Raw genomic sequence first — 15,569 nt, 5'->3', positions numbered from 1 at the left:
ATCTAGGTAAGGAAAATGTCTATAAACCAAAAATGGGAACTCCCCTAAAGATTGAGGATTCAAACCCTGACATCCCTGAGCAACACCCTTAACCCTCAGATGTGTAAACTATTTACTGTTTCTTACAGTTACTTTGACTTTTATTTGATTGCAGACAGGATGAACCTGAGATATTTCATGCTTTATCTGCTCAACTTCATTGCTGGACTGCAGACAGTTCGGTACCCGTACCCTCCTCTTCCACAGCCATGCTTTTGTAATGTGTGCAGCAAAGGTCATTTACACTTCTGTGATGGCAGCATTAATGCAGAAAAGTACATTGAGATCTTAAAGCAACATATGCTGCCTTCAAGACGTTATCTTTTCCAGGGACGTTCATGCATTTTTTAACAAGACTGACACAGCCCCAAACCATGACAGACCCTGGCTTTTGGACGTTGCTGATAACAGTCTGGATGGTCCTTTTGGTCTTTGGTCCAGAGCACAAGGCGTCCATTTTTTCCAAAAAAGACCTGGAATTCTGATTCATCTGACCACAATACACGTTTCCACTGTGTGATGGTCCATCCTAGATGCCTCTGAGCCCAGAGAAGTCGACGCTGCTTCTGGACATGGTTAACATAAGGCTTCTTTTTGCACAGTAAAGTTTTAAGTCACATTTGTGCATGTAACTCTGTATTGTAGTGCTTGACAAAGGTTTGCCAAATTAATCCCTCACCCATGTGGTTATATCAGCTATTGTCGAGTGACGGTTCTTGATGCAGTGCCGTCTGAGGGATCAAAGATCACGGCCGTTCAGCTTAAGCTCGTGCCCTTGGCCTTTACGCACTGAAATTCCTCCTGATTCATTGAATCCTTTAATGATATTATGCACAGTAGAGGGAGAAATATGCAAATTCCTTCCAATCTTTCTTTAAGGTTCATTGTTTTTAAACATTTTCTCAAACATTTGTTGACAAACTGGAGATCCTCTGATCATCTTTGCTCATCAAAGACTCAGCCTTTTCTGGATGCTGCTTTTGTACCAAACCATGATTACAATCACTTGTTATCACCTGTTTGCAATCACATCTTTATTTAGTTTTTTCACCTCATTACTAGCCCTAAATTGCTCCTGTCCCAACAGTTTTTTAATGTGTTGCAGGCCTGAAATGCAGGAATGGAGGTATAATAACAAATGAAATGAAGTTGAGCAGATAAAACATGAACTTGGGTTCAAACAATCTGCAATAAAAAAAAGTCAAAGTAAATGTAAGGAACACTGCCTTTTTATTGTATATGCATTTTCCATACTGTCCCAACTTTTTCTAATTTGGGGTTGTAAATAAATGTAACAAAACTTGATTTCATACACAAAGCACAAAAAAAAAAAAGAACTCAAGCTGCAAAAACCATCATGGGCATCAAATGCTTCTTAAGACATTCATCAAGGTCACTGAGGTCGTGTTAAATATTCTTTTAATGCATCCACAATATACAACATGCCTTGGGTGTAGAAGACAAATACCAGCTGGACCGTTATAGGCCTGTGGAATTTACTGCTCAAGCTTGGATCTCTGTATTGACCAAAGAGTGAATTCAACCAAATTAAACAGCATTACATTTGACATACAGTGATGTTTTTACTGTTTAATGGCTAAACTACAGTGTATCACAAAAGTGAGTACACCCCTCACATTTCTGCAGATATTTAAGTATATCTTTTCATGGGACAACACTGACAAAATGACACTTTGACACAATGAAAAGTAGTCTGTGTGCAGCTTATATAACAGTGTAAATTTATTCTTCCCTCAAAATAACTCAATATACAGCCATTAATGTCTAAACCACCGGCAACAAAAGTGAGTACACCCCTAAGAGACTACACCCCTAAATGTCCAAATTGAGCACTGCTTGTCATTTTCCCTCCAAAATGTCATGTGACTCGTTAGTGTTACTAGGTCTCAGGTGTGCATAGGGAGCAGGTGTGTTCAATTTAGTAGTACAGCTCTCACACTCTCTCATACTGGTCACTGAAAGTTCCAACATGGCACCTCATGGCAAAGTACTCTCTGAGGATCTTAAAAGACGAATTGTTGCGCTACATGAAGATGGCCAAGGCTACAAGAAGATTGCCAACACCCTGAAACTGAGCTGCAGCACAGTGGCCAAGATCATCCAGCGTTTTAAAAGAGCAGGGTCCACTCAGAAAAGACCTCACGTTGGTCGTCCAAAGAAGCTGAGTGCACGTGCTCAGCGTCACATCCAACTGCTGTCTTTGAAAGATAGGCGCAGGAGTGCTGTCAGCATTGCTGCAGAGATTGAAAAGGTGGGGGGTCAGCCTGTCAGTGCTCAGACCATACGCCGCACACTACATCAAATTGGTCTGCATGGCTTTCACCCCAGAAGGAAGCCTCTTCGGAAGTCTCTACACAAGAAAGCCCGCAAACAGTTTGCTAAAGACATGTCAACAAAGGACATGGATTACTGGAACCATGTCCTATGGTCTGATGAGACCAAGATTAATTTGTTTGGTTCAGATGGTCTCAAGCATGTGTGGCGGCAATCAGGTGAGGAGTACAAAGATAAGTGTGTCATGCCTACAGTCAAGCATGGTGGTGGGAATGCCATGGTCTGGGGCTGCATGAGTGCAGCAGGTGTTGGGGAGTTACATTTCATTGAAGGACACATGAACTCCAATATGTACTGTGAAATACTGAAGCAGAGCATGATCCCCTCCCTCCGGAAACTGGGTCGCAGGGCAGTGTTCCAGCATGATAATGACCCCAAACACACCTCTAAGACGACCACTGCTTTACTGAAGAGGCTGAGGGTAAAGGTGATGGACTGGCCAAGCATGTCTCCAGACCTAAACCCAATAGAACATCTTTGGGGCATCCTCAAGCGGAAGGTGGAGGAGCGCAAAGTCTCGAATATCCGCCAGCTCCGTGATGTTGTCATGGAGGAATGGAAAAGCATTCCAGTGGCAACCTGTGAAGCTCTGGTAAACTCCATGCCCAGGAGAGTTAAGGCAGTTCTGGGAAATAATGGTGGCCACACAAAATATTGACACTTCAGGAACTTTCACTAAGGGGTGTACTCACTTTTGTTGCCGGTGGTTTAGACATTAATGGCTGTATATTGAGTTATTTTGAGGGAAGAATAAATTTACACTGTTATATAAGCTGCACACAGACTACTTTTCATTGTGTCAAAGTGTCATTTTGTCAGTGTTGTCCCATGAAAAGATATACTTAAATATCTGCAGAAATGTGAGGGGTGTACTCACTTTTGTGATACACTGTATATTAAATGAAAGGTAGCATTCACTGAACAACTCCCACAGATCTAGCTGTGGCTATGGAAATTACTTTGGTGAAAGGTTTACTACTGCTATAATTAAATATAGCAGTGCTATCATTTATTTTATTGTGGAAATTTCACACAAATAAATATAAATGTAAATAATGGCTCCATGGTTGCACAGCAGGTTGTGCAGGTGCAGCAAACACCAGGGTCTTGGGGACCTGATTTCTTCAGCTTTTTTGCTTCAGTGTGTAACTCTTTAAAGACTTAGCTAATTGTGGTAGCTCAGACTGACAGAGAAAACAAGATAGAAACGTGGAAGCGAATTATTATCCTGGACACATTATTGTGAAGATATATGAGGTTAAAATAATAAGCAGTGGCAGTTGGGATCAGCGGTACAGCTTCATCAAAGATACAAAGATTCATCAGTACACAAGTTTATATCAAACACAGTCCTGGACAATTTTGTATCTCCAATTCACCTCACTTGCATGTCTTTGGACTGTGGGAGGAAACCGGAGCACCCGAAGTAAACCCACGCAGACACGGGGAGGACATGCAAACTCCACACAGAAAGGACCCGGACTGCCCCACCTGGGGATCAAACCCAGGACCTTCTTGCTGTGAGGCAACAGTGCCACCCACTTAGCCACCGTGCCGCCCGGGCTAGTAATAAAAAAAACTAAATAATGATGTGATTCCAAACAGGTGATTGTAATCATGGTTTGGTACAAAAGCAGCATCCAGGAAAGGCTTTAATAAGCAAAGATGATCAGGGGCTCTCCAGTTTGTCAACAAATGTGTGAGAAAATGATTGAAATGTTTAATAACAATGTACCCCAAAGAAAGATTGGAAGGGATTTGCATATTTCTCCCTCTACAGTGCATAATATCATTAAAGGATTCAATGAATCAGGAGGAATTTCAGTGCGTAAAGGCCAAGGGCACAAGCTTATGCTGAACGCCAGTGATCTTTAATCTCTCAGATGACATTGCATCAAGAACCGCTGCTCGACAATAGCTGATATAACCACATGGGTGAGGGATTACTTTGGCAAACCTTTGTCAAGCTCTACAATACAGAGTTACATGCACAAATGCTACTTAAAACTTTACTGTGCAAAAAAGAAGCCTTATGTTAACCATGTCTAGAAGCGGCGTCGACTTCTCTGGGCTAGGAGGCATCTAGGATGGACCATCACACAGTGGAAACGTGTATTGTGGTCAGATGAATCAGCATTCCAGGTCTTTTTTGAAAAAAATGGACACTGTGTGCTCCGGACTAAAGACAAAAAGATCCGTCCAGACTGTTACTGGCAACAAATCTAAAAGCCAGGGGCTGTGTCAGTGCCCTTGGCAAAGGTCATTTACACTTCTGTGATGGCAGCATTCATGTACTTTGAGATCTTAGAGCAACATGCAGCCTTCAAGACGTCATCTTTTCCAGGGACGTCCATGCATTTTTCAACAAGACAATGCAAAACCACTGACCTGTCCAAAATAGAGAATGTGTGGAGAATTTAAAAAGAAATGCGACAACGATGACCCCGTACTGTTGCACATGTTAAGACGTGTTTGCAGGAAGAATGGGACAAAATAAAAGCTGAAACACTAAATCACTTGGTATCCTTGGTGCCAAAACATCTTTTAAGTGTGGTAAAAAGGAATGGCAACATTACAAAGTGGTAAATGCTTTACTGTCCCAGCTTTTTTTGGAATGTGTTGCAGACCTGAAATTCAGGAATGGATGTTTATTAATAAATGAAATTGACCATGAAATATCTCAGGTTCATCCTGTCTGCAATCAAATAAAAGTCAAAGTAAATGTAAAAAACTCTCGTGTTCATTTATTATTTGCATTTTCCATATTGTAATAACTTTTTCTGATTTGGGGTTGTACTTTCTGTCTCAAGCAGCAAGCAAAAACCTTTCTCAACCCATATTAAATACCAATCACTAAAGCTTTACTTGAAAAAAAACAACTCTTAAACACAATAATTCTTAACTGCCAGACATTAGAAAGAAAAAAGATTCCTTTTTTGATCATTATGTATTATGCAAATGCTTCGCTAACAGGTTGACAGCTCTTAGTGGGAGGAAGCTTTTTAAAAGCAAGATTATTGGGAATTAATTAGAGAATCTAAAAATTATATGTCAATTATTCCAAATAATGTCATGTTCCTGAATCATTAGATGAAACGATGATAGCAACTGACGTTCTTGAATTTACTTTCACTGGATGTCATTTCCAGTTAAGAAAGAGATGTTAAATGAGTTCGTTTTTATACAGTGGCAACAGAAAATCCTTTTTTAAACTGGCTACCAGATGTCTATGGTTTTCTTTATAAAAGGGACAGAGCAGGTAGGATGTCTTGGAGACATTTACATTTTCGGCATTTAGCAGATGCTTTCATCCAAAGTGACCTACAGTACTGTCACAGTATATTGTCTAAGCAATTGAGGGTTAAGGGCCTTGCTCAAGGGTCCTGCAGCCTGGCAGTACTTGGGCTTGAACCAGTGACCTTTCGATTACTAGTCCAGTTTCTTAACCACTAGGCTACAACTGTTAGAGAGGTGAGATTGCGATGGTTTGGGCATGTGCAGAGGTGGAGTGAGAGTTCTACCAGGAGAAGGGAGCTGAGGAGAAGAGGAAGGTCAAAGAGGAGATTTATGGATGTCGTGAGGAAGGAATTGCAGCTGGTTGGTGTGACAGAGGAGGATGCTCAAGACAGGGCAAGATGGAGATGAATGATCCACTGTTACAACCCCTAATGGAAGCAGGATTTTGAAGGAGATTCGTCTCCATTTAGATATTTACTAGAGTTAGGAGCTGAAGATTCTGGTGCTGGATCAGGTTGAAGTCAGTTCTGTTAAGTTCTACACCAAAATCATCAAACCATTTAAATGTTTCAGGTCTTCCAACTCATTTCAATAGAAGACCACGACAACACGAGTAATTTATTTATTTATTCATCTCACTGCACATTGTAGCTTTACAATTCAACTAAGGAGTCTAAACCTACAAAATCTTAACCATACTCATCTTCCATCAAACTCTGTTGGCACCAAGGTAACCAACAACAGGCTTCTCCACAGAATTTCTAGTATGTCCATCAAACTGTCAGAACCTGTGTAATTCATCAATCCAGGTACCACTGGTGGTAAACTTTAGAGCTTTAATCTATACTTGATCTCAAAGCTTTTTATTAAACCGCAGCTTAATTTGTTACTTAGAGCCAATACATTAATTTGTTAACTTTTGTTCTGTTTGATTTTTTTATTATAATTCTATTTATTAATAAATAAAACAAACTAATTTTAAGACAAGAACAAATCAAAACAGGAACACATTTCTAATGCTGTCACTAGATATAATATTCAATACGATTATAATAAACATATATACACTGATCAGCTATAACATTAAAACCTTGTTTCTACACTCACTGTCCATTTTATCAGCTCCACTTACCAAACAGAAGCACTTTGTAGTTCTACAATTACTGACTGTAGTCCATCTGTTTCTCTGCATGCTTTGTTAGCCCCCGTTCATGCTGTTCTTTAATGGTCAGGACCACCACAGAGCAGGTATTAATTGGGTGGTGGATCATTCTCAGCACTGCAGTGACACTGACATGGTGGTGGTGTGTTAGTGTATGTTGTGCTGGTATGAGTGGATAAGACACAGCAGCGCTGATGGAGTTTTTAAATACCTCACTGTCACTGCTGGACTGAGAACAGTCCACCAACCCAAAACATCCAGGCAACAGCGCCCCGTGGGCAGAAGGTCTAGAAGATGACCAACTCAAACAGCAGCAATAGATGATTGATCTATTGTCTGATTGAAAGTCTCTGACTTTACATCTACAAGCTGAACCAACTAGGTAGGAGTGTCTAATAGAGTGGACAGAGAGGGACACAGTATTTAAAAACTCCAGCAGTGTTGCTGTGTCTGATCCACTCATACCAGCACAACACACACTAACACACCACCACCATGTCAGTGTCACTGCAGTGCTGAGAATGACCCACCACCTAAATAATACCTGCTCTGTGGTGGTCCTGTGAGGGTCCTGAGCATTGAAGAACAGGGTGAAAGCAGGCTAAAAAGGTATGTAGAGAAACAGATGGACTACAGTTAGTAATTGTAGAACTACAAAGTGCTTTTATATGGTAAGTGGAGCTAATAAAATGGGCAGTGAGTGTAGAAACAAGGAGGTGGTTTTAATGTTATGGCTGATCGGTGTATAAACCTGATGCACTGTATAGTGAATGGGTGTTTAATCTTATCTATAAAGGGTGGTGTGGCTGCAGGTTTATATGGCAACTGTATAGGAGCTACGTTTGATGTCTGAAAAGTCGTGTACAGATTAAGACCAACTGACTAAACAACTGAAGTTGGTTAAAATGAGAAAGAAGTCAAAGTTTACTGTTTTTTTCTCTGTCATGGCGGGTATTTAAAAGGTCCAGATCAGAATTACAGAGCGATTTAATTTTGCCAGTGGTAGCTCAGTGGTTAAGGTATTGGACTAGTAATCAGAAAGTTGCTGATTCAAGACCCATGTTGTTGTATTTGCTCATAATTGTAAGTTGCTTTGGATAGAAATCATCTCATACAAAGATATACAAAGATGACCCAAATGCTGTTTGTTAAATGATGATTGTATTTATTGAAAATAAAATTCTGTTCAGACCTGGCCCTGTGCAATTGCCCATTTTGCTACTACATCAACCACTAAACCAAATTTAATCAAGAATTGGGTTCAATTTCATTACCCACACTCGGGCATGATTACTGCCAGACCTGCTGAATCGAAGCTTCATTTAAATCTGGCAATATGAAGTAAGCCTGAAAGTCTCACAAAAGTAGCACGATGCAACGTTCTGAAGAGATAATGAAATAGCGTCCAACCTTTTACACTCATGGCAAACATTTAATTGCAGTTGTTACTGCCAAGAGTGGCTAAACCAGTTATTAGGTTTAGGGGCATTTTTATTTTCAATAAACGTAATGAGCATTTAAAAGCTGCATTTTGTGTTTACTCGTGTTGTCACTGAAGACCTGAAACATCTAAATGTTAAGAATTTTTCAATTAGCAGAAAAAAAAGAAGAAATTTGGAGGGGGCAGATACTTTTTTACACGTTTGTTTGTTTGTTTATTAGGATTTTAACGTCATGTTTTACACTTTGGTTACATTCATGACAGGAACGGTAGTCACTCATCACACAAGATTAATCAAGTCACACAAGGTTATATCAAACACAGTCCTGGACAATCTAGCATCTCCAATTCACCTCACTTGCATGTCTTTGGGCTGTGGGAGGAAACCGGAGCACCCGGAGTAAACCCACACAGACACGGGGAGAACATGCAAACTCCACACAGAAAGGACCCGGACCGCCCCACCTGGGGATCGAACCCTTCTTGCTGCAAGGCAACAGTGCTACCCACTTAGCCACCGTGCTGCCCTTTTACACGTTAACCATGTACTATATTAATACTGGGCATAGATCTAAATGTCCAGTTAATCTTCAGACCACACATGCAGGGTTAATTCGCAGACCAGTGGCTCTGCATTGATGTGAACTGGTTTTGTAAGTGTTATTTGTAAAATATTAACACAACACCAGCATTCCTCCCTGGAGGAGACGTGTAATATCCACACTCACAGCTCAAACAAATCCATTAGATGTTGGAGATGAATATAAATGAGCTTTAACCAATAGCATTGATTAAACAATTACTTATGCATCAGATATTGAATAACAGTTAATCCTTAACACCCCTAGTTGATACAGTAGTGTGAAAAAGTAATCGCCCCCTTTAATGTTGCGTCTATTACTGCCAATTTGCCATCAGAAGAATTAATTAAATCATAAAATGTATTATTAAAACATAAATGTATCCAACACCCATATTACCCGTGTGAAAGAGTAGTCACTGCCTGGGTTATTCCTCCTAAGCCCTACCATCAAAGTCACTTTAAATCATTTACAAAATCATTAAGCATTCAGGAAAAGAAAAAAAATCATTTTAATTTCATTTTTATTAACCGCTTTATTCTGGTCAGGCACACAGCAAGGCAGGAATACCCTGGACAGGATGCCAATTCATCACAATGCTTCAGACATAGCTAATTCCAGAGACGTCCAGCCAGCCAACAGCATCGCTGAGATTCAAACCCAGATCTTAGCAGTGGTGGGTTAACCTAATACAGTGGTCCCCAACCACCGGGCCACGGACTGGTATCGGTCATTTACTACCGGGCCGCACAGAAAGAATAAATAATTAGAGATCGCTACAAGAGCAATTACCTTTCCAAAACTCTTTGGGTGTTATTGTCTCCAATCACCACTAGGTGGGAGCAGTGTCTCGTTGCAGTGAAAAAAAATCCCAGGATTCACACTGATTTTCTATTCTACATTTACATCCTCAGCATTTAGCAGACACTCCTTTCCAGAGCGGCTTACAGAAGTGCTTCCATAGTAAACATTACCTTACTTTAGTTTAAGTAAACAACAATCCAAGAACACAAATCTGCTGAAACCCTGAACCAAAGTGTTTTTTTATTATAATTTTTTTCTTTGAAAGAAATGAAAAAGTGTTAGTAAGTACAAGTCAGCTTAAGTGTTTAGTAAAGAGGTGGGTTTTTAATAGTTTTTTAAAGACAGCAAGAGACTCAGATGTTCAGACAGAAAGAGGAAGTTCGTTCCACCACTTGGGTGCCAGTACAGAGAAGCCTTGATGCTTGTCTTCGTCTAGTCCTGGGGGTTTGATTTGAGCGGGGTTTGATTAGACCACGAAGGTAGCTTGGGGCTGGTCCATTTTTGGCTTTGTAGGCGAGCATCAGTGTTTTAAACTGAATGTGTGCAGCTACAGGAAGCCAGTGAAGAGAACGCAGCAGTGGGGTGATGTGGCAGTGTTTAGGTTGGATATATATGGCAGGGTTACTGTAATTTAGTCCCGCAACTGACATTTGCTTTGGGTTACTGGGTCTCGAACCCTCGAGTTTAAACACTCCACAGTGTAGCACTAGCGCCTTAGACCGCTGCGCCATCCGAACGTATTCTATAGTTCTTTTATTTTAAATCCTCCTGCCCCCCGCCGGTCTGTGAAATTATACCTTATATATGAAACCGGTCTGTGGTGCAAAAAAGGTTGGGGACCGCTGGCCTAACAGACCACTGTGTCACCCGAATGCCTAAGAAAATTTTTTTTTATACATAAATATGTCCATAGGATTTACCATATTGCATAAAGAGTCATTATATTTAAATATTTATATTTAAAATGGTTCATCTACCAAGGGCTTAGCTACAGCTCCTTCAAGAAGTCCTAAAGAAATTGTTGTTGTTTACAAAAATGTAAACAACTGTGAATGTCTTCAGTCTGAGCAAATGTCAGTGTGCATGACTACAGTATTACAACAATATTAAGGCAAAATATGCACTAATGGGAGGATGGCAAGGATGGGATGTAACCTCTGGCTACCATTTAAAATGTCTTATATTTGCAAAAAATATATGGATGATTATCAATTTTATTTATTTATATTTCCAATTCACCTAAACTACATGTCTTTGGACTGTGGGAGGAAAACGGAACTTCCAGAGGAAACCCACGCAGACACGGGGAGAACATGCAAACTTCACACAGAAAGGACCCAGACCGCTCCACCTGGGACTCGTACCAAGGACCTTCTCGCTGTGTGGCGACAGTCCTACCCACCGACATGCTGTTACAGATAGAGTAATAAATGTAGGCTGGTATGTGCATGAGCTGGTTGAAACTGCTCTAAGCAGCAGGACGACCATCTAAGATGTTTAAGAGCAGCCAAGTTAGACTGAAATGGCCAATCAGAAACAGAGCAGTTACTCTTTCACACATCTGCATTTTATATATTGTGTATTAATATACAGTACATGTCTGTTGTGACAGGCTTGCAATATCAATATAGCGAACTCTATTAAGCACTAATATTTCATTGTATTAGTATTTTAAATGTCATGTTTTACACACTTTGGTTACATTTATGACAGGACAGGTAGCTACTGGTTACACAAGATTCATCAGTTTAAGTTCAATGTCAAACAGTCATGGAAAATTTTAGTATTTCCAATTCATTTTACTTGCATGTCTTTGGACTGTGGGAGGAAACCGGAGCTCCCGGAGGAAACCCACACAGACACGGGAAGAACATGCAGACTTCACACAGAAAAGACCTGGACCCCTCCACCTGGGAATCGAACCCAGGACCTTCTTGCTCTGAGGTGACAGTGCTACCCACAGAGTCACCGTGCCCCTACCAAGCACTAAACTGTGAGTGGTGTCATACTCAGGTGGTATAGATCTATATCCTGTCTTGAATGAGACAGTGTCGACTAACATGGACGCATTTGGCTGATAATGGTGGTCTTGGTATGTATACAAAGTGTTCATGTAAGTGTGTAAGCAGTCGCATAAACGTCTCAAGACGACAGGACGCACCATCCGTATGGATGTGTGAAGCGCTTTTCCTGTGTATCACATTTTGTCCCAAATTACTCTTTTACACCATAAAGAACATATGTTCCCCCTCCCCATGCATACGTCTAATGTTCCTGAGAAATGCGAAAGCATGTGTAGCTTGTGTAGATCACACACACACAGAGCTGTTTCTCACACCCATCCCACGGTTTTAAACCTCCTGCTGTCTTACTCTTATTCTTTTATCATCGTTTACTTCTCACTTTTACACCTGCTTACATTTCTTATACAGTGGTACCTTATAACTTGAAGTCCCCTAAACTCAAAATATTTGAAACTCGACGCACTTCAGGGAGAAATTTGTACCCTTAAACTCGACGTTCTCTTAAATTCGATGTGTTTTTTTGTTTGTTTATTAGAATTTTAACATCATGTTTTACACTTTGGTTACATTCATGACAGGAACGGTAGTTACTCATTACACAAGGTTACATCGAACACAGTCAGGGACAATTTAGTGTCTCCAATTCACCTCGCCTTGCATGTCTTTGGACTGTGGGAGGAAACCGAAGCACCCGGAGGAAACCCACGCGGACACGGGGAGAACATGCAAACTCCACACAGAAAGGACCCGGACCGCCCCACCTGGGGATCGAACCCAGGACCTTCTTGCTGTGAGGCGACAGTGCTACCCACTTAGCCACCGTGCCACCCAAATTCGATGTGTTCAGCCATCTAAAAAATTATTTATTTCATTTTAAATGAACAATGAACAGCCTTGTTCAGCGCTTGGCTTGAGCGGTGCGGTAAAACGTCATCAAAGTGTGCATATGAGACGAATAACATCAAATCCATTTTGTGTTTAGCTGTACTTTCCTCACTGTGTCACGTATAAACTTGTGTTATAGTGGGGGGTTCTGAGAAATTGTGAGAATCATCTTTTCCGGGTCTAAAATGCAGGCTGTAGAGCAGGTTTTATTGTATTTTTATATTAATTTTACTGTTTTTCAATTGTATTTCAGTGTTTTTATATTAGACTTGTGTTATTTTCAGTGTATAAGTGTAAAAAACAACCCCATTATTTTACATTAGCCTAAAATATATGCAGTTCCACGGGACCATGGAACACATTACCAAGTTTTCCATACATCCTTATTGAAAAAAAAAAAAAAAAACCTTGAAACTCAACGTCTTTTAAACTCAATGCCACTCCCAGAACCAATTAACATTGAGTTTCATGGTATCACTGTATGTTTAAATGTATTCCCTTACCCCATAAATTTGGGTGGCATGATGGCTCGGTGGGTAGCACTGTCGCCTCACAGCAAGAAGGTCCCGGGTTCGATTTCCAGGTGAAGTGGTCCAGGTCTTTTCTGTGTGGAGTTTGCATGTTTTCCCCGTGTCTGTGTGGGTTTCCTCCGGGAACTCCGGTTTTCAACCACAGTTTAAAGACATGCAAGTGAGGTGAATTAGAATTTGACTGTGTTTGACATTAAACTTGAAGTGAAGAATCTTGTGTAACCAGTAACTACCGTTCCTGTCATTAATGTAACCAAAGTGTAAAACATGACGTTAAAATCCTAATAAAATAAAAATAAAATAAAGTCGGGACTTACCTCCTCCTCCACCCAGCAAGGTCTTGTTGGCTGAAAAGACAAACAAAAAAACAGAATTAATTTCATTGTGGCATTGTCAAGCTCCAGGTCACACACAACGTCCATGCTGCATCTTGCCTGTGGTGTGTTACTGCACTTCACCAGAGGTTTCTAAAGGAACCAAACCCACCTTGTCCCTGACCAGGATAAAGTGGTGGTGAAACATGAAAATGGAATGAAAAGTTTGGATCATGGTCATGCTTTATAGCCGTAATTTAACAGCCACTAAAAGAAAATGATTAAGGAATCACGAATTAATGCTTTCCTTTTTAGTAAATGATTTAACCTGATCAGGGTGGCATTGGGTCCAAAACCACTTAGAAACACTGGATGTAGGATAGGAATACAGCCTGGACAAGGTGCCAGTTTATTGCAGCTGCACCCTCATTCAAATATGCAAACCTACTGGTCATTTAGAACAGGAGTACCTGCCCTTGGCAGGGGGTACAACATTACAAGTTTTTTTTTACTTCTAAAACTAAAGCAATTTATTTTTCACCCACATGAGGCATATTTGATTAGTCTTGCTGACCACACACACAAGCATGGTTAATGCTATCCAGTTCAGTCTGAAAAAAAACCCGCTGGCTAGCAAAACTTAAAAAAAAGGTTCAACAGTAAAGATAAATCGGTGACAAAACAATGACTGCTGTTATAGGACTGCGTGTTTGTGTGTCTTTAAGAGAGGCGTACAGTGGGAGATGCTCTGTTCACAATATCGCTATAAGTGAATCAGGAGTTGATTCGTATGAAGAGAAGCATGTCCTCAGTCAGCTCTCCGTTTTTACTGTCATTAGTGAATGCTACAGTTTTAAATAAACACCAGCTACCACAGAACACCTTGTGTGACTGGCTTTCCTTACTGATCGAAGACTTATAAACTAAATAAACTGGCTATTACCACAGAGCAACATCTTCCTCTCCACTAATGCCGGCCCCAGCTCCGTTTTAAGGAGAACGAAGCTCACCCACACGTGATGTCTGACACATGTGCAGCAGCCGTATGCATCTTTTCATCTACACTAAACGAGATCATCTGCGGATCAGCTCTGTGTACGGAGAGACACACCTTGATTCGCACTCTTTTCCCCGCCTCTGTGAAGGTGCCATCAACCAGCCAGCAGAGGTCATAGTTGCATCAGTTATGAGAGAGTCCCTATCCGGCTTAATGCCCCGCCCCTATATGAACAACAGGCCAATCGTTGTTCATGTGGCTGCTCAGCCCAGCCGACAAGCAGAGCTGAGACTGATATGATGTATTCCGTGCGTTTTTACCGCTGTGCCACCTGAGCGGCCTATTTATTATTTATTATTATTTATTATTTATTTATTTATAACGGCATGTCCTACACACTCTGGTTACATTCGTGACAGGACAGGTACTGACTCGTTACACACGATTCATCAGTTCACAAGTTCAATTTTAAACACAGTCATGGGTGAGTTTGTATCTCCTGTAGAAGACTGTAGGAGGAAACCCACACAGACACAGGGAGAGCATGCAAACTCCACACAGAAAGGACCCAGACCACCCAACCTTCTTGCTGTGTGGCGACAGTGCTAACCACTGAGCCACCGTGCCTCCCGTGGTGACATAATCACAGTCTAAGTAGTGCATCCAAATAACCTGCCTGATGAGTTTGATGCTTTAGTAGAATCCTCTTTACTTAGGCAGCTGCTTAAGTAGGCAGTAGACAGCAAGGCAGCTCACTAGATTTTCGAACAGACCCTATGAGTGATAAAAAGTGTGGTGTTGAGTGATGAGGGTGGAAACCGTCAGTACAGTGCTCTTTTCTGAAACACAGCATCATGTAAATCACACGAGCGCTGCATTTAACAGCTTGCATTTAATACACAGCGCAGAGTGTTAATGCAGAACGGCATTTGTTCACGAGCAGCGTCACACAATATATGACAGCAGATTTGAAATAATACTGATAGATTCCCACATTAACCATTCCCACATCCAAGTAATATGAAACGGCTGCTTTGTTAGTTTCCACACAGGCCATGAATATTTAAGCATGAACATTTTGCAACTCTTTAGCTCACACAAGCTAAATAATCGTACATTAGCAACGGAGCGCTCGTGCCTCCTGAACCTTCGCCTAAAATCGAGCGGTGTTGGCATTTTCCTTCTGAATGCCGCCTTGGG

The 15,569-nt window shown here is 41.0% G+C and overlaps 1 protein-coding gene across 2 annotated transcripts in view; it reads right to left on the bottom strand.

The window, feature by feature from the left end:
• macrod1 (mono-ADP ribosylhydrolase 1) overlaps positions 1-15,569 on the bottom strand; it is a 167,286-nt gene that overhangs the window by 64,382 nt on the left and 87,335 nt on the right. For both annotated transcript variants that reach the window (XM_063000672.1, XM_063000670.1), the window contains exon 4: positions 13,376-13,405. In XM_063000672.1, coding sequence (XP_062856742.1) covers positions 13,376-13,405 — 30 coding nt within the window. The remainder of the gene's footprint in view (positions 1-13,375; positions 13,406-15,569) is intronic.

This window comes from Trichomycterus rosablanca, chromosome 8 (genome assembly GCF_030014385.1).
Source record: "Trichomycterus rosablanca isolate fTriRos1 chromosome 8, fTriRos1.hap1, whole genome shotgun sequence".
NCBI classification, from domain to species: Eukaryota; Metazoa; Chordata; class Actinopteri; order Siluriformes; family Trichomycteridae; genus Trichomycterus; species Trichomycterus rosablanca.
The sequence above is the reverse complement of the archived record's forward strand: the minus strand, read 5'-3'. Positions and strand labels throughout refer to the sequence as shown.